We start from the raw sequence: 17,760 nt of genomic DNA on the forward strand, positions 1-17,760 counted from the left end.
TATAAAAAGGAGTTTTCATTCGTTGAAGCAATTTATGAATACTGTGCATTTTGATCCATGTCACCATTTTCAACATGCTCACCTACTCCTCCCAGCCTATCCTTTCCCTTCTTACTTTTAGTTTATGTATTGAATTTTTTGCCATTTACAAATCAGTTTATGTGTACAATGCAACTTGATCTGTGTTCACCACTTCAATAGCTTCACCCCACCCCTTCCCTTATAGTTCTCAATTCTGTGGTATTTACAATTAATTCTTGTCTGCATTTTCCCCCTTCCTCATTCTTCTATCCCTCTATCCTTGGCCCACCTTCCCTTCTTGCAAGTATCCATTTCCTGGTACTCTTGGGCTTTGAGTTAGTCTTTTTTTTTTTCAGTTGTTCATGGGGCTTGAACTCTGGGCTTTGGCGCTGTCCCTCAGCTCTTCAGCTCAAGGCTAGTGCTCTACCACTTGAGCCACAGTGCCACTTCCAGCTTTTTCTGTTTATGTGGTGCTGAGGAATTAAACCATGCGAGGCAAGAACTCTACCACTGAGCCACCTGATTTAGTTTTTTTTTTTAAAGAATTATAATATTTGTGTTCTTCATAGTCTATTACATTTCAGTTAATTCATTTGTAACCCCTTGCTTAGCATCCATGTGTTTACTTGTAAATTCATAGGCATATTCTAGGAAAACACAACCTATGTTCCTCTGGGTCTGGCTTACTTCACTGGATATAATTTTTTCCAGGTCTTTCCATTTTTTTTTTTTTGGGGTCCGGTCGTGGGGCCTGAACTCTGGGCCTGGGCGCTGTCCCTCAGCTCTTCAGCTCAAGGCTAGCGCTCTACCACTTGAGCCACAGCACCACTCCCGGCTTTTTTTTCTTTTTGCTTATGTGGTGCTGAGGAATCGAACCCAGGGCCTCAGGCATGCAAGGCAAGCACTCTACCACTGAGCCACCTTCCCAGCCCCAGGTCTTTCCATTTTTATGAATGGTACAATATCAGTCTTTTTGATGGATGAGTAGAATTTCATTATATACACACATACACACATACATTTTCTTGATCTATTCGTCCATTGAGGGGCATGACTTTTTTGGGTGTGCTTGTACTGGAACTTGAACTCGGGGCCTAGGCTCTGTATCTTACATTTTTTTCCTCATGGTTGGCACTCTACCACTTGATACACAGCTCCACTTCTGGCTTTCTGGTGATTAATTGGAGTTAAGAGTCTCATGGACTGGCATGGCTTTGAACTCTGCTGTCTTTACTTGTTGAGTAGTAAGGATTTCAAGTGAGCCATAGGATTGCCAGTGTAAGCTTTAAACCACTAGCACCCAACAAGACACGGAGTCTTGAAATTGGCCTGGGCTGGTTTTGTAGTTTGATTCTCTAGTGCTCAGCCTCCTGAGTAGCTATATTTCAAATGTGAGCCACCCAGGATCTGGCTATAAAGAACACTTTAAATCAAGGATAAACAAATGCTATTCTACATTGCGGTTCCTATATATCTATATCTATAGATATAGATATATATATAGAGAGAGAGAGAGAACATTAGAAAATAGGTTGACATAGCTACTAATGCTAAAATAGCTATTAAATTTTGACCTAGCAATTATATTTATAAATTTATAAATATATTTATAGAATGGGAATTTATATAATATTCGAGCCATAATTGCAGGAAAAGTCCAGAAATAAAAAGTCTCTTAATAGCAAACAAGGAAATTGTTAAATTGATAAAATGCTGTAGCACCATAGGAAAGAAATGAAGTTAGTTTTACATGTGCTAAACTGGAATGATTTCTATGATGTTCTGTTAAGCAGGGGGAAGAAATTCTTCTTGTATTTTAAAGTCTGTATGCATACACACATACATATAAAATGCTTATGTAATTGTATACTGGCTCTGAAAGGAATTACACACAATTCATCACCATTACTAGCAACATTTTTTGCAATAGTAGAGATTGAACTCATGGCCTCCCTCAGGCTAAGCAAGTATTCTCCCAGGTTCCTCTCCCGAGAGGAATAGTACGAGTACTTACTTTCCTATATTCTTTGAAACAATTTTAAAAAATCTCTCACACACATTTTCCTCCCCCCTTTCCTACTTCTTTTCCAGTCCTTGCTACACAAACACAAGACATACAGGCTGTGTGTATCCATGTACGTACCAATGCATGCATGGAACATTCAAAGTTGCTTGAAAAGTCTGGCTGTAGGGACAGGATTTGATGGTGTTTAGTCGTCATTGAATATATGTGGTATGGTGCTTGGGGCTGAGCACTGATCTTCCTTGTTCAGTTGATGCTCATGGGGAATGTCTTTGGATGATACAAATGGAGGCATAGTTTCAGTATGATCTAGCCCCTGGGGCTCTTTGAACATGTGCCCAAGTTGGGGTGAATTGCATTGTCTTTGTTATATGATAATTTTTCTCAGTGTGAAATGAAATACAGCCTTTCTATATGTATACAATGTAGTCAGAAAATTAGAACCGGAATAAATACTTCCTTTTATAATATCCTATAAATCTTGAGTGTGTTTTAGCACCTTGCCTTCTCTGGGCTTCCTGAGGAACATCATATTCCTGTTATTTCAGTGATTTTTCTTTTCTTTCTTTTTTTTTTTTTGGGGTCCGGTTGTGGGGCCTGAACTCTGGGCCTGGGCGCTGTTCCTCAGCTCTTCAGCTCAAGGCTACGTTCTACCACTTGAGCCACAGCGCCACTTCCGGCTTTTTTTTTCTGCTTATGTGGTGCTGAGGAATTGAACCCAGGGCCTCATGCATGCAAGGCAAGCTCTCTACCACTGAGCCACCTTCCCAGCCCTTCAGTGATTTTTCTACAGAGCTGGGTCTTTGACTAACTTGGGAGTGGGAATACAAATAATGCTTCTTATTTTTGTAGCACAATCATGCATGCACACATGCACACCCCTAGATGAGAACTATTTTAGGCAGTACTTTTGTAATCCCTGAGGAGAGGTCCTGGTTCCATCCAGGTAACTTGTTTTCTCTTTATGAACTGCTAATGTGTATACAACAGTTAAGGCTGACTAGTCTTGGTTCTAGTATATTGTGCTTTTGTTGCAGGAAAAGCCAAGATCTGAAGGTTGGAAATATTGGATACGTTACTTGGGAAAGAGTAATTCATTTAACCAAAGGTAGGTAATTTAATCTAGAATTAATTTTTGTTGGCATTTATTTAGGAGTTAGCTTTGTGGACATTAATTTTTTCTTGGCATCTATTTGATATAGCAGAGATGGCTTATTTATAGGAATAGCTTGAAGCCAGAGTCATGGTGGATGTAGGAAAGTGGCCAATCTTCAGTCTGCTTTCACCTCAGGAAATCTCATCTATTCGGAAAGCATGTGTCTTTGGCACCTCAGCCAATGAAGCACTGTATGTCACTGATGATGATGAGGTAAGACTCTGGACATTAGAACTTAAGTTTTGGGGCTTATTTTGGAGTTGGGTTTCAAATCATGGCACTCAAAGGAGAGAGAAGGTAAGATATAAAGAGAACCTGAAATTTGGGAAGATTGTACTTTTGATACACTTTCTCTCTTGGCATCTGAGTTGGTATCACTCTTCATAGTATAGATAGGTATTGTGAAACTTAAGTAACGTCAGCAGTCTACCCTACTAAACTGTCATATTGAACTTCGAATGTTATTTTCAGAGTAGAGAACTCACTGGAGAATTTTTTTTTAATGTGACTTGAGTCAGGATGTACTAGACAAAACTATTTGTTTTCTAGGTCTTCGTGTTTGGACTGAACTATAGTAACTGTCTAGGAACTGGAGATAACCAGAGCACACTTGTACCCAAGAAACTGGAAGCCTTATGTGGCAAAAAAATTAAAAGCCTTAGTTATGGGAGTGGCCCCCATGTTCTCCTCAGCACTGAAGGTAAAGGGAACAATCTAGCTTTCAGTTTGTGGGAAATGGAGCAATTCAAAGTGAAGGGAGAAAAACAACAACAACAAAAACTAAGGCTCTTTCAAATAATTAATCTAAGGTTGCTTGTTTCTTAATTTCTGAGGGAAGTACACAAAACAGCTAGAAGTTAACTACATAGGCAACTGTGGAATAGCCACAGGATGTTGTGCACAAAATTAGGCAAAACTTTTGGAGGTTCTTAGACTACGTGTGTAAACTTATAGAAGACTGGCTTACAGCAAAAGAAGTGATCTTTTCCAGTTTGGTGTTTCAGTGGATTTGTGGTCACAAGGCAATTTTGGTATATTTTTATAAACAGGTAATACTGGTTTTATTTTCTTTGTGTAGTTTCTGAATCTTACATCAAGAAATCTTAGTTTATTTTTGGACATTCATGTGGGTGCCACATTGAAAGAATGGGAGATACAGGTGGACAGATTCTTGTCTCCATCTCCCTAAGGTCTGTGGGAGAATAAATGTTTTTTCTTTGTAATTTATCTGCACTCTGGACCACCAGTATTGTAAAAGTTCCTTACGTGTAACTACTTCCTTTCATGTTTTAAGCCGATTAGCATTAGCCCCCAAACTACAATCATAATAATCTCTGCCCTCTTTCTTTCTTTTTTTGGTTGGTCGTGGGGCTTGAACTCTGGGCTTGGGCACTACCCCTCAGTTCTTCAGCTCAAGGCTAGCATTCTACCACTTGAACCACAGTGCCACTTATGGCTTTTTCTGCTTATGTGGCGCTGAGGAATCGAACCCAGGGCTTCATGCATGCAAGGCAAGCACTCTACTACTGAGCCACCTTCCCAGCCCAATCTCTGCTTTCTGAGTAGCATTTCTTGTCTCCATCTCCCTAAGGTCTGTGGGAGAATAAATGTTTTTTCTTTGTAATTTATCTGCAGTATGGCCCACCAGTATTGTAAAAATTCGTTACATGTAACTTCTTCCTTTCATGTTTTAAGCCCATTAGCTTTTGTTCTCTTTTGCAAGGTCCTCAGGATTTTGCTGGATGTTCTAGGAGATCAGCCTTTCAGAGACTGACTGCATCCTATATCTATACTAGGGATCAAGCTTTGTTGGGTACTGCTTTGCTAACTAGTGTTGTGAGTGCTCTTAACCAATGTATGGATCCTCTCCAAGTTATCTTTCTCTAAGTATAAAAGGCAGGTCTGAGCTGATCCTTGAATACGAGTCTTAACTGGTGTTGAACATAATGTGGTAGTTACCTCACTCCTGCTTGAATTACTTTTTTCAATTTTTGACTTTTTTCATTTTTTCATTTTTCATTTTGTATTAGCATATATTATACATATATTATCCCCTTCCCTACTTATTTGCTTTGATATATTTACCCCCTTAACCCTTTCCATTTGCCCTTTCCCTTCCCATTGATTTCCGCTCCCAAACAGCTTCTGACTTTCTCCAAAGTCTGGTGATTGTTAGCAGTCTGTTTACAGGTAAAGCAAAAGTGTACAGATCTGAATATTGGTAGTTGTGTTTGTGGGGGAAGTTCACAAGTTCTGAACTTTTTTTTTTTACCAGAAATCTCTTGTTTCTATTTCTTGGAGTTCATTTCGATACATATTATTTATTTTTATTTTTATTGTGAAAATACTGTACAGAGGGGTTACAATTACATGGGCAAGATAATGAGTACATTTCTTATCAAGCATTGTAGCCTCCTCCTTTGTTTCCCCTTCCCATCCCTTCCCATCATCCCCCTGCCCCCTTCTGAACTTCTTTATAGGAGATAGTACTGATTTTGTGAGGGACATTTCCAGTATCACTATATGGTCTTCTGTATAGACTTTTCCATTTTCCAGGCCTGGGGATAGGAGAATCTATCTGCCTCCTAGATACTGAACAAGGAGGGATGGGCAGAACATAACATTGTAAATTCTCCTTCTGAAACAATAACACCTCATGACTGCCTTCAGCACCTCTCTGAATTGTTTTGAGCCTTCTGGGCCTGGATCCTCTGCTTACTTTGTGGTGTTTGAAAAGGGGAAGGAGAGAGGCGAATTTGGGCAAAGGGAAAAGTAGGGATGCAGAACAGTTACAAGAAATTCACATTGAGTAAGTGCTATATATGTCTCCCGATAACCAGTGTTAGGAGAGATTGTCTGGCTCCACAGGGAGAAGTGATGAGGACTTGCTTCTGTTTTTTTTTGCAGCCTGCATTTGGGTTTCCTGTAGTCTCTGGGTTTTCCTGGCATCCTGGTGTTGGAATTGGCTTCCTGGCAGCTTCTCCTTTTGCAGATGTGATGATACTAATTCTCATTTGAAGTTTTAATTACCACATCTATCTTTTTTTCATCCTCCAAAGTTTTATTGATACTACTCATTCTGTTATCTCCTCTGTTATTCTTTGTCCTGAATGCTCATGACTTTTTTTTCCCTTTTACTATCATTTCAGTTGGATTTTAAATTTCTCCACACCTTACTGATTTGTGCTATATATATGTACACACATGTGTGTGTACATATATATAGATATAGATAGATGTATAATTATTTTTTGGGTGGTACTAAGATTTTTTCCCCCCTTCTGGTTGTAGGCTAGAACTCTGGGCCTGGGTACTATCCCTGAGCTCCTTTTGATGAAGGCTAGCAGTCTACCGCTTGAATCACAGTGCCACTTCTGGCTTTTTCTGTGTTTGATTGGAAATGAGTCTCACTTTCTTGCCCTGGCTGGCTTTGAACTGTGATCCTCAGATCTCAGCCTCCTGAGTAGCTGTATTAGGGTTTTAACTTTGGGCCTTGTGATTGCTTATGCAGGTGTTCTGGAGCCATAGCCTCAGATCACCTTGTTGCTTTATTGTTCAGGTAGGGCTTACATTTTTGTAGAAGGCTGAGATGATAGCAAAACTACTTTGCAAAGTAAGTGAAAAAATGGGTACAGTGTGTACCATCACACCAGCTTATTGATTGGGATAGGGTCTTAACTTTTCCCCCCAAACTACAATCATAATAATCTCTGCCTTCTTTCTTTCTTTCTTTTTTTGGTTGGTCGTGGGGCTTGAACTCTGGGCTTGGGCACTACCCCTCAGCTCTTCAGCTCAAGGCTAGCACTCTACTACTTGAACCACAGTGCCACTTATGGCTTTTTTCTGCTTATGTGGTGCTGAGGAATCGAACCCAGGGCTTCATGCATGCAAGGCAAGCACTCTACCACTGAGCCACCTTCCCAGCCCAATCTCTGCCTTCTGAGTAGCTGGTTGTACAGCATTTCTAAAGGCTGTTTTGGGAATATTTTGATCAAATTGAACGTCTAGTTCTACCTGGTCTCTGCTTTGAAGCTCAATGTCTCTATGATACCCTATTTTATATACAGACCTTGTGCTTCTAGATTTTTGTCTTCTGAAGCAATATTAGTTTACTTATAAAATAAGTAGTTTGGCCACTTTTCCAACTTAATGTCCAGTACGTGAAGACTAGACCCTGGATACACTTAAAGGTCAGAAGCCGATGGATATTTTTTCATTCCCTCCACACTTCTCTAGTCTGTTGTCACATCTTTGTGTAATTTTGCACGTCTCTTAAGCCTCAAGTTATCCTGCAATATAGTTTCTGGCCTGTTGTGAATAGTGCAGACAGAAAAGGGTTGGAGAAGTAAATGCTGTATCTAGTTGGGATGCATTGATTATGAGGGTGTCTGCAGGATTTGGTGCTGAAAGCCATCTTGGGTGGAGTTTACCTTTCTCATGCTTTATCAATGAAAAAGGAGAGGTGTGAATAGACTATTTTTAGTAGTGGCTTTTGTGATCTTATGAGCCCTTGCCCAGGCTGCACTCTGGCCATGGAACTGCACAATTCTAGTCACCATCATTACTGAGCAGGAGTGCTTGAAAAGATTTCCAGTCAAGTATCATTTCTGCTTCTGTTTTATGACCACAGTCTCGCCTCTTCCTGCCAGGATTGGAACTCCCTTTTTTCCTCGAGGCTAGAGTTATGCAGTGTTCATGGCAGCCACAGTTCAAGGTTCTTTGGATGGATCATGTCACCTGGTCTTGAGTGATCATTTATTTTAGCTGTAGAAAAGAGAGAAAAGCATGTATCTAGGGACAGCCTACTCTTGATATGCAGTCAGGAAAAATGCATGAAATGATAATGTTTCAAAAGGATATGAAACAAAAGTTACTGCTAGAGTTCTAAAAGACAAAGTCCATTAAAAAGAAAGATCCAGGCGGAAGATCTTTGGCATTGGGGTTAGTGAACACATTGGGATGGTAGTGTTTAAGCTCTGTGTGCTCCCTACCTTCTGGCTTTTCCATTTAGCTGTTCCTGAGTTCAGAACTGATTATGCTTTTCAAAGAGTTCCTTATAAATGTTAGTGATGGTGCTTCCTGATGATGCCAGTCCCCAGCTATGGAAATACTCCCAGTCTTAGAGTCCTTCAGATATCACAATACAATATAGCAAGCCTAATCCTTATTATTGCTTCTTGTCCAGATTCTGTTTCTTTGGGGGTGTGGTAGGGCTTGAACTCAGGGGCACTGTCCTTGAGCATTTTTTTTTCTCTGAAGGCTAGTGCTCTACCACTTGAGCCAGGAACTCTACCTCTAGCTTTTTTGTGGTTAATTGGAGATCAGAGTCTCACAGACTTTTCTTCCCTGGGCTAGCTTCAAACCTCAGTTCTCAGATAGCCTATTGAGTAGCTAGGATTACGGGTGTGAGCCACCAGTGCCTGGCTTTGTGTAGATTTTGGTATACATTAAAAAATACTCATTTTTAATAAGCATTAAAAAAGTCACTTTATACCTTTTTGAAAAAATTTCAGTGTAGAAAGTAAAATGTTTGTACACATAGACTGATTTCTGACTGTAAAATTGATTCTATATGAGTACCAAGTTCTTTGATTAAAGATTTTGCTTCTGTTTTTTCTATTCTCTCGTTCTTCCTTCTGTTCCTGGAGTCCTATTAGAATTTATTTTACAGAGAAGAGAGGGCAATGTGAGACATATTTGGAGAATGAGTTGCACTAAGTCTGCAGAAGAGAGTTTTCCCTTGGAGCTGATTTCTCTGTGTGCTCATGTATATAGATGGAGTGGTCTACGCTTGGGGCCACAATGGATACAGCCAGCTGGGGAATGGGACCACCAGTCAAGGCGTTGCTCCCATACAAGTTTGTACCAATCTCTTGATCAAGCAGGTGATTGAAGTAGCTTGTGGCTCACACCATTCACTGGCTTTGGCAGCTGATGGAGAGGTAAGCACACTGCTTTTATTTTTAATTGTAAAAAAATACACACTACCATCTTATTCTTATTATGTAGAATTTAAGTACATTTAGATTATTGGCTCAACCTTTTTTTTTTTGTCGGTTGTGGGGCCTGAACTCTGGGCATGGGCGCTGTCCCTCAGCTCTTCAGTTCAAGGCTAGCGCTCTACCACTTGAGCCACAGTATCACTTCCAGCTTTTTTTTTCTGCTTATGTGGTGCTGAGGAATCAAACCCAGGGCCTCATGCATGCAAAGCAAGTGCTGTACCACTGAGCCACCTTCCCAGCGTACATTTAGATTATTGTACACAACTTTTACTACCACACTGAGAAAACTCATTTCATCTTGTAAAGTTGACTATCTTTTTTTTTTAAATTTAATTTAATTTTATTTGTGAACATACTGTACAGAGGGGTTACAATTGCATGGGCAGGATAATGCATACATTTCTTACCAAGCATTGCATCCTCCTCCTTTGTTTACCCTTCACAACCCTTCCCAGCCACCCCCCCCCCCCCCCCCCCTGCACCGATGTTGTAAAGCTCGTTTTGGACATGTCAACTTGTACTTCTCATTGTTGCAACAGGTCCACCTGTATCCTTAAAAATAAAGTTGACTATCTGTTAAACATTAATTTTTCAGTCTCTTTCCTCAGTTTCTGGCAACCATCCTTCTACCTTCTGTTTCTATACTCTGACCGCTCTAGGAAACTCCTAGTGGAATAGACACTCTTTGCCATTTTGTTACTTCTCTTAGCTAGTGTCTTCAGGCTGAATGTATGTATAATACCACATTTTGTTTACCCACTAATCTCTAGATGATCCATAGTTGCTCCTGTTTTTCAGCTATTATGAAAGTGCTCTGCGTTAAAGTAAGAAATTGGGATGAGAGTATGGCTCAAATGGTAGAGCAATTGTCTAGCAAGCGTGAAACCCTGAATTCAAATTCTAGTACCAAAAAAAATTGAAAATAAGAAAAATGGTGATCATATTTAGTTTTGGCATAATTTGTAGCTAAAAGCATTGTGGGAACACAGTGAGTTTCTCAAGCATTACATGTGTTATGTAGTCAGAATGGTTACATAGCCAGTGTACACCCATGGCACACATTCCCATAATATTTCCCCCAAGTGGTGGAGACAGGAGATAGTGAGCTATTGAGTTCCAAGCAAGCTTGTCTACAGAGTAAGATCTTGTTTCTGAAAACTAAAACCGCAATGTGTTGGTGGTTCATACCTGCAATCATAGCTCTTCAGGAGGTTGAGATCTAAGGATTGCATTTCAAAGCCAGGAAAGTCCTTGACACTCTTATTTCCAATTAACCACTAAAAGCTGGAAGTGGAGTTTTGGCTCAAGTGGTAGAGTCCAGCCTAGAGTGAAAAAGCTCATTTATAGTGCCTAGCCCCTGAGTTCAGGACCAGTACCCCCCCAAAAAATAAAAAGATTATTGTTTTGCTAGAACTGGCACATATGTACCAAACATACACACACATACATATATACACATATGTGCATATACATGCAAACATGCAAATGTGTGAAGAGTGTTTCCTGAAGGCATGTAAAGTGTGGTGTTAGAAATTCTCTTTGTGTTGGAAGAAATTTCCCTTACTGCCAATACCTGCTTCAATACCTGCTTCTTGTTTTCTATGGCCATACTAGTTTAAAAGGACTTGGGAGTGTTTTCTTTTTGTCTCTCTGTATTAAAAATATGGTTTTCAGAATATGGCAGGTAAGAGGAGAAAAATAGGCTTGAGATTCAGTGGAGAATGATTGCTCTCTGAAGCTGACAGAGAGCAAATAAGAATTCAGAACAAATATCGCCAGGAAAAGCCTAATAACTAGGGTCATTTCTGTAGGGACAAATGTCTCCTTAGCACTTGCAAGCCTTACTACATTATGAAGAACTATTTCAGGGAAAACTATATAATGCTCAGTATTGTTGATTGGTAAGACAAGAAAAAGCAGAAAATGTATTTGTACAAAGAATTGAGCAGATTGTTTTACATCATTGATACTTGTGTGGCATATATTTCATTGCTACTGATGCTTGAAGAAAGTATCTGTATACTTATCCTAATTATCAAGGTACCATGCACAGTGGGCAAGATCATAGTAAGTACATAGTAAAATGCCTGTGCCCCAGTTTCGCTTGTTCTAGTAATTGGCTCTGAATCTGCAAGTAAGATTCTAATCTCAGTTTCAGTTTCTAGAACTGTTTTGGTTTCATCTATCCACCTGAAGAGAGGATGTGACTTTTGCCTACCCCAGCATCATTTTATAGAGTATAGCAAAGATTAAATAGTATAATAATCCAGCACTATCTAGCACATCATAAGCCCTCATTTTCTTTCTTTTTTTCTTGTAGGTATTTGCATGGGGCTATAACAATTGTGGTCAGGTGGGATCAGGATCTACAGCAAATCAACCAACTCCTCGAAAAGTTACAAACTGTTTACATATTAAGAAGGTGGTTGGCATTGCCTGTGGTCAGACTTCCTCCATGGCTGTTTTGGACAATGGTGAGGTGAGTTCTCTGCACTCTAGTCACTCCTCTACTCCTCTTTCTCATAAACAAGAAACTTTTTCTTGGCAGCTTATTGACAGTTAACTGATTTTTGACTGAGGGTTAGAGGCACTAGTCAGTCAAATGGTATCTGTTCTTTAGAATGACTTCTTGAAATCCCAAGCTTTATCTGCAAAGAAAGATTCTGTTATGTCTACATTTGATGTTTTGCAAGATCCATATAGCCTAATGCTTATAGGTATTTCTGATTTAATGGGTTCAGGAATCTCACACCACCTTTCTCTAACCATGGAAAGGTAAACTGCACATTTTCAAGACAACTGATACAAAGTCTTGGTGTAGTTAGTTACCACATCTCAAATGTTTGCTCCTAGGAAGAAGCAACTTGATAGAGTAGAATTTGTTGTCCTGATTGTTAGCAACTTTTAAAAACTACCCCATCAGTCACTTTTGAGCTAATGGTTATTTCTCTTAAATTATTTCTGGCAGAAACTAATACTTAGATGGGTCACTCACCACCTCTGCATTACCATCTATGCATCTCCTAGTGCTTACAGAAATTCTATGGATACAGACTGTTATGCTCACCTATGCAGACTTATTGAGTGTTTTCTGTTTGTTCATTGTTTTCAGTCCTGGGGCTTGAACCTAAGGGCCTGGGCACTGTCCCTGAGCCTCTCTGTGCTCAAAGCTAGCAGTCTACCACTGGGGCCACAGTGCCACTTCTGGCTTTTTTCTAGTTTTTGTGCTATGGAGACTTTGAACCCAGGGCTTCATGCATGCTAGGCAAACATTCTACCTTTAAGCCACATTCCCAGCCCCAGACTTACTTTTTAATCTCAATTTGGTTGTCATTCTGGATGATCAGAATTCCTTGGGATAGCTGCTAAGAGCCTCTATTCCATTGTTCTTACACCTTTAAAAAAAAAATTTATGGGCTGGGAAGGTGGCTCAGTGGTAGAGCGTTTGCCTTGCGTGCATGAGGCCCTGGATTCGATTCCTCAGCACCACATAAGCAAAAGGAAAAAAGCTGGAAGTGGCGCTATGGCTCAAGTGGTAGAGCGCTAGACTTGAGCTGAAGAGTTGAGGGACAGCGCCCAGGCCCAGAGTTCAGGCCCCATGACAGGACCCAAAAAAAATTATATATGTTTTTTATTGTAAAAATACTGTACAGAGGGGTTACAGTTACATGAGTAAGATGAGTACACTTATTGTTACCTCCTTCTTTACTTTTCCTCTATCATCCTTTCTCTCCCCACCTCCCCAACTCTTCCCTACCCCCACCCCCGAAGTTGTAAAGTTGTAAAGTTCGTTTTCAACATAGTGTCTTGTACATCTCATTGTTACAATGGGTCATCCTGTATCCTTATTTCAGCATTTTGTTATTTTCCTTCCCCTTCCCAAATTAGAAAAATGAATATACAAGATGCAGGGCACTGAAATCAAATACAGTGAAAACAGTTTATACCGTGGGGGAGGAACATACAAAAGAAGCAAAAAAATCACATATACATTATAAATATGTTAAAAACAATAGCAAGAAAGAAAAAAAACCCACTTGTGTCCCTCTCTTGGGGTTCGTTTCACTTAACATGTTATATGACCTTTTCTGCTTGTCCTAGACATGTACTAGTTATTGCAAATAAGGGAAACTTTGGGCCTGGCTTACTTCACTTAATATAATTTTTTCCAAGTCTTTCCATTTCCTAACAAATGGGGTGATGCCATTCTTTCTGATGGAGGCATAGAATTCCATTTTTTTTTTTTGTGTGTGTGTGTGTGTATACATACCACATTTTCTTGATCTGTTCATCTACTGAGGGGCATCTGGGTTAGTTCCATATCTTAGCTATGGTAAATAATGCTGCAATAAACATAGTTGTGCTGGTAGCTTTAGTAATGGTCTTGTTTGTGATCATTTGGGTAAATGCCCAAAAGTGGGATTGCTGGGTCATAGGAGAGCTCTATGTGGAGTCTTTTGAGGAACCTCCATACTGTTTTCCAAAGTTTACACCTTTATTTTTTTTAAAGATATAATTTTTTATAAAATTAACAAAGGAAACCTAAAAAGTGAATCTTTTTTCCATTTTTATCAGTTCTGAATTCCTCTTTATAAATAATTATATAAGGATAAGTATAATTACCTTTAGCTGGGGAGGAGCAGTACTAGGTTACTACTGTTTTTCTCTGCTGTTGTATACCCATCTGTTTTTCTGCTCAATTTGCAGCATGTGCTGCTTTGTCTTCATGTCCTAGACCAATTATCCACAGGGTATCTGGTCTGAATCCTGCCTGCTTCTATCAATCACCCATGGCTGGAGCTCCACTGACAAGCATTTTAATCATTGTTAATTTTATCTGTCATAAGCAGTGCTGTGTTCATTTTCTGCTATTTTCTGTGTATCTATGCCTGTGTTTCCTGCTTTGTTTTGTTTTGTTTTGTTTTTTGTTGGACATGGGCCTTGAACTCAGGGCTTGGTTGCTGTTCCTGAGCTCCTTTTCGTTCAAGACTAGTGCTCTACCACTTTGAGCCATGGTGCCACTTTTGGTTTTCTGGTAGTTAATTGGAGATAAGAGTCTCATGGACTTTCCTGCCCAGGCTGTCTTCAAAACTGCGATTCTCAGATCTCAGCCTCCTGAGTAGCTAGGATTACAGGCAGGAACCATTGGTACCTGGCTTCTATGTGTATATTTCTGTAGGATAAATTCTCAGGTTAGAATTTTGATGTCAAGAAGAGTGCCATTAAAAATGTTGATAGCCACCCAGGCATTGGTGGCTTATGCTATAATCCTAGCTACTCAGAGGGCTGAGGACTAAGAATTGCAATTTGAAGCTAGATAGGGCAGGAAAGTGTGTGAGACTACCCATATTAGAAGTGGAGCTGTGGCTCACATAGTGGAGGCTAGCCTTGAGCAAAAAAGCTCAGGGCCAGCACCTAGACCCTGAGTTCAAGCTCTGAGACCAGCATAAAAAAATGTTGATGGCTTCATGCAAAAAGTTGATACCTATCATGTACTTCTGGCTTTGACTACTCTAAAGCCCATGCCCCTGTTCCTCTGTCATATTACCCTGAGAAACCCCAGTGCACATCTCTACCTGCCTTGCTGAAGAATGTAATGCCATCACAAGTCTTAGGTTTCTGATTGGAACTAGCCTAATTGTTTGTCTGTTTCTAGTCCATATTTGTTTAGTACTTTAGTACTCCAGCTGTTTGTTTCCCTTTTTTTCTTTTATTGTCCCTCCCTCCTCTCCCCCTCTTTGCCAGTCCTGGGGCTTGAACTCAGGGCCTAGGCACTCTCCCTGAGCTTTTTTTGCTGAAGGCTAGCACTCTACCACTTGAGCCACAGTCACACTTCTGGCTTTTTCTGTTTATGTGGTACTGAGGAATGGAATCCAGGGCTTCATGCCTGCTAGGCATGCACTCTACCATTAAGCCATATTTTCAGCCCTCCAGCTGTTTCTGTTAGCATATGATCCCCTCTCATTCCAGCCTTTGAGGGAACCATTTTGTTCTATGAGAACCTTTTTATAATCCATCCCCCTCTCTTGGTTCCTTCACTTCCTAGCTCAGAGCCTCATCAGAGCTCACTGTGTGCCAATGGGAAAGGTAATATATGGAATGATTTTTCTGCTTCTAATGTTTTGTGTCCTTGTCACCCTTCTTTGGTGGCCTGTGTGATCTTTAAAATATAAATTCTCATTTTGAAATATTTCACTGGGAATTCTTATTGCATTATTCTACTTTCCCTCATGACTTTATCATCTAGCCCTTCCCTTCTGGTCTTTTCTCCTTTTTCTTTTTCTTTTTTTTTTTTGGTCCGGTTGTGGGGCCTGAACTCTGGGCCTGGGCACTCTCCCTCAGCTCTTCAGCTCAAGGCTAGCGTTCTACCGCTTGAGCCACAGCACCACTTCTGGCTTTTTTCTTTTTGCTTATGTGGTGCTGAGGAATCGAACCCAGGGCCTCATGCATGCAAGGCAAGCACTCTTAACACTGAGCCACCTTCCCAGCCCCTCTCCTTTTTCTCTGTGTTCATCCAGCCCCTCTTCTTGTCCCCTGTCTCACCCTTTGATAGATTTTTCCTGGAGTGCCTTCACTGTCGTGATATTCAGCCCATTCCGATTGTTAGTCCCTAAACTTTCTTCCTGTAGCTAAGTCCTTCCTCCTCACTGTTCCTGTAGTGTTTTGATTAGTTTTCTTAGTACCTCTTAGTCTGCAAAAAAATGTGTGTGCATTTCTTTTGCTAAATTTTGACTAAATATTTAGTCCTTTTCTGTATCTGAATGTACAGTAGCTATTTAATAACTGCAAATAACTTTTTCATGTATAATACATGCATGAGAAACTTCCCAAGGCTAACTGGTAAGTCTTGGAGTAGGAATTGATGCCAAATCTTGTCACCTCCTACCTCAGAACATCTCTTTGGATAAATTGTAAGGCCACATTGGGTGAATTGCAGATGTTGGAGCATCTAACTTGTTTAGAAGGACTGGGTTTTCTCTTCGTTAGCAGTTCTCATCGCTTGCCTCTTCTTTCTCTCCCTCTCAGGTGTATGGCTGGGGCTACAATGGCAATGGTCAGCTAGGCTTGGGAAACAATGGCAACCAGCTGACCCCCGTGAGGGTGGCAGCTCTCCACAGCGTGTGTGTGAACCAGGTATATTGTGATGGCCTTACTGGTTGTACCCCCGTCCCTCTTCTTTGCTCTTGACATGAAGATATTTTGGAGGTTACTCTTTTATCATTCTTTTCTGGCAATTCCATGTCCTTTCCCACATTGAGTGGTTTGTTATTTCTTAAATTCCCATGAGAAGGAAACTCACTATGTTTTACATCAGTCTTGACTGGGTAAAGCAACTCATGGAGAAATCCAGCAGCGTGTTGGTTTTCCCAAGTGCTTCTCAGTTGCCAACAAATTCCAGACCAAACTTGATGCTATGACCTGACATTCTCAAAGGGTGGCTATGATCTTTAAGCAAGTGTTGTCCCTGACCTTCCTGTTTCTTGGTATGGTAACAGTTTCCTTTTACTTGCAGATCGTCTGTGGCTATGCACATACACTAGCACTAACAGATGAGGGCTTGCTCTATGCCTGGGGAGCTAACACATATGGGCAGCTGGGAACTGGCAATAAAAATAATCTGCTAAGCCCAGCACACATCATGGTGGAGAAAGAAAGGTAACGTGGCTGTGTCCTATCTAAGGACTGTGTGTGCGATGTGGCCTTAAGATTGTATGTGGCAGAGCTGTGGTGGTTGGCTTTGTGACTTTTCTGTTCATTAATATTCTCATTTAAAGATAGTTTTGAATACCAGACAGAACCAACGTGAAGATATGATTCTCATGAAGCTTTCTGAAGTAGCCACTAGTTTTGATAAATGACTGCATCTTAATGTAATTCTGGCAGGCTTGGTGTGGACCATTGAATGGGGAAGTCAGAGTCTGTGGCCATTTTGAGATTCAAAGTGTGGCACGATAAAATGTTATAACCTGGCTTGCCTTCAATAATGTATGTAATGTAGTTGATGTTTCGATAATCTAACATTTCAAAGAAACCAGAGCAGAATTGAGGAATCTCCAAATTGTATACCCTTGATTACAGGTGTTGCTTTACAAAGCATGCTTCTTCAAAAAGAAAAATTAAGAATTGCATTGCTGAAAAAATGTCACAAAATACTTCATTTGAGCCAACTTTTTTTTAACTGAGATTAAGTGATTACTTAAATTGCACAAATTTCATAGTATTGTAAGATAGTGATACTTAGTTAAATCGCAAACACATTTTAACCTTCACAAGGCAAATTGTCATCATTTTCTATAATGTTTGTGAATTCTCTGAGCTTTGACAATACAACTATTTCTCCCACGGTGGTGATATGTACATTTCTTTCCTTTTGCTTAGTATAAGCTGTTTCCTCTTTCCCTCTTATTCCCTTCCTCCCATCCGCTCCCTCCCACCACTGCCCTTGAGTTCTTGAGCCAACTTCTTTAAAGGACACCATCTGTTTAAATATTGATTTGATTTAATGTGTACTACTGGAATAGATGCATAATATGTATTGAACCACATTGTGAGGTTTT

At 40.2% G+C, this 17,760-nt stretch overlaps 1 protein-coding gene across 1 annotated transcript in view; it reads left to right on the forward strand.

Annotated features, from left to right (window-relative positions):
• Rcbtb1 (regulator of chromosome condensation (RCC1) and BTB (POZ) domain containing protein 1) overlaps nucleotides 1-17,760 on the forward strand; it is a 52,123-nt gene that overhangs the window by 17,565 nt on the left and 16,798 nt on the right. The window contains exons 2-8 of the mRNA XM_013034821.1: nucleotides 3,082-3,152; nucleotides 3,247-3,413; nucleotides 3,750-3,900; nucleotides 8,976-9,142; nucleotides 11,523-11,681; nucleotides 16,229-16,336; nucleotides 16,716-16,858. Coding sequence (XP_012890275.1) covers nucleotides 3,288-3,413; nucleotides 3,750-3,900; nucleotides 8,976-9,142; nucleotides 11,523-11,681; nucleotides 16,229-16,336; nucleotides 16,716-16,858 — 854 coding nt within the window. The 5' untranslated portion in view covers nucleotides 3,082-3,152; nucleotides 3,247-3,287. The remainder of the gene's footprint in view (nucleotides 1-3,081; nucleotides 3,153-3,246; nucleotides 3,414-3,749; nucleotides 3,901-8,975; nucleotides 9,143-11,522; nucleotides 11,682-16,228; nucleotides 16,337-16,715; nucleotides 16,859-17,760) is intronic.

Source organism: Dipodomys ordii, unplaced genomic scaffold (assembly GCF_000151885.1).
Source record: "Dipodomys ordii isolate 6190 unplaced genomic scaffold, Dord_2.0 Scaffold197, whole genome shotgun sequence".
Classification (NCBI taxonomy): domain Eukaryota; kingdom Metazoa; phylum Chordata; class Mammalia; order Rodentia; family Heteromyidae; genus Dipodomys; species Dipodomys ordii.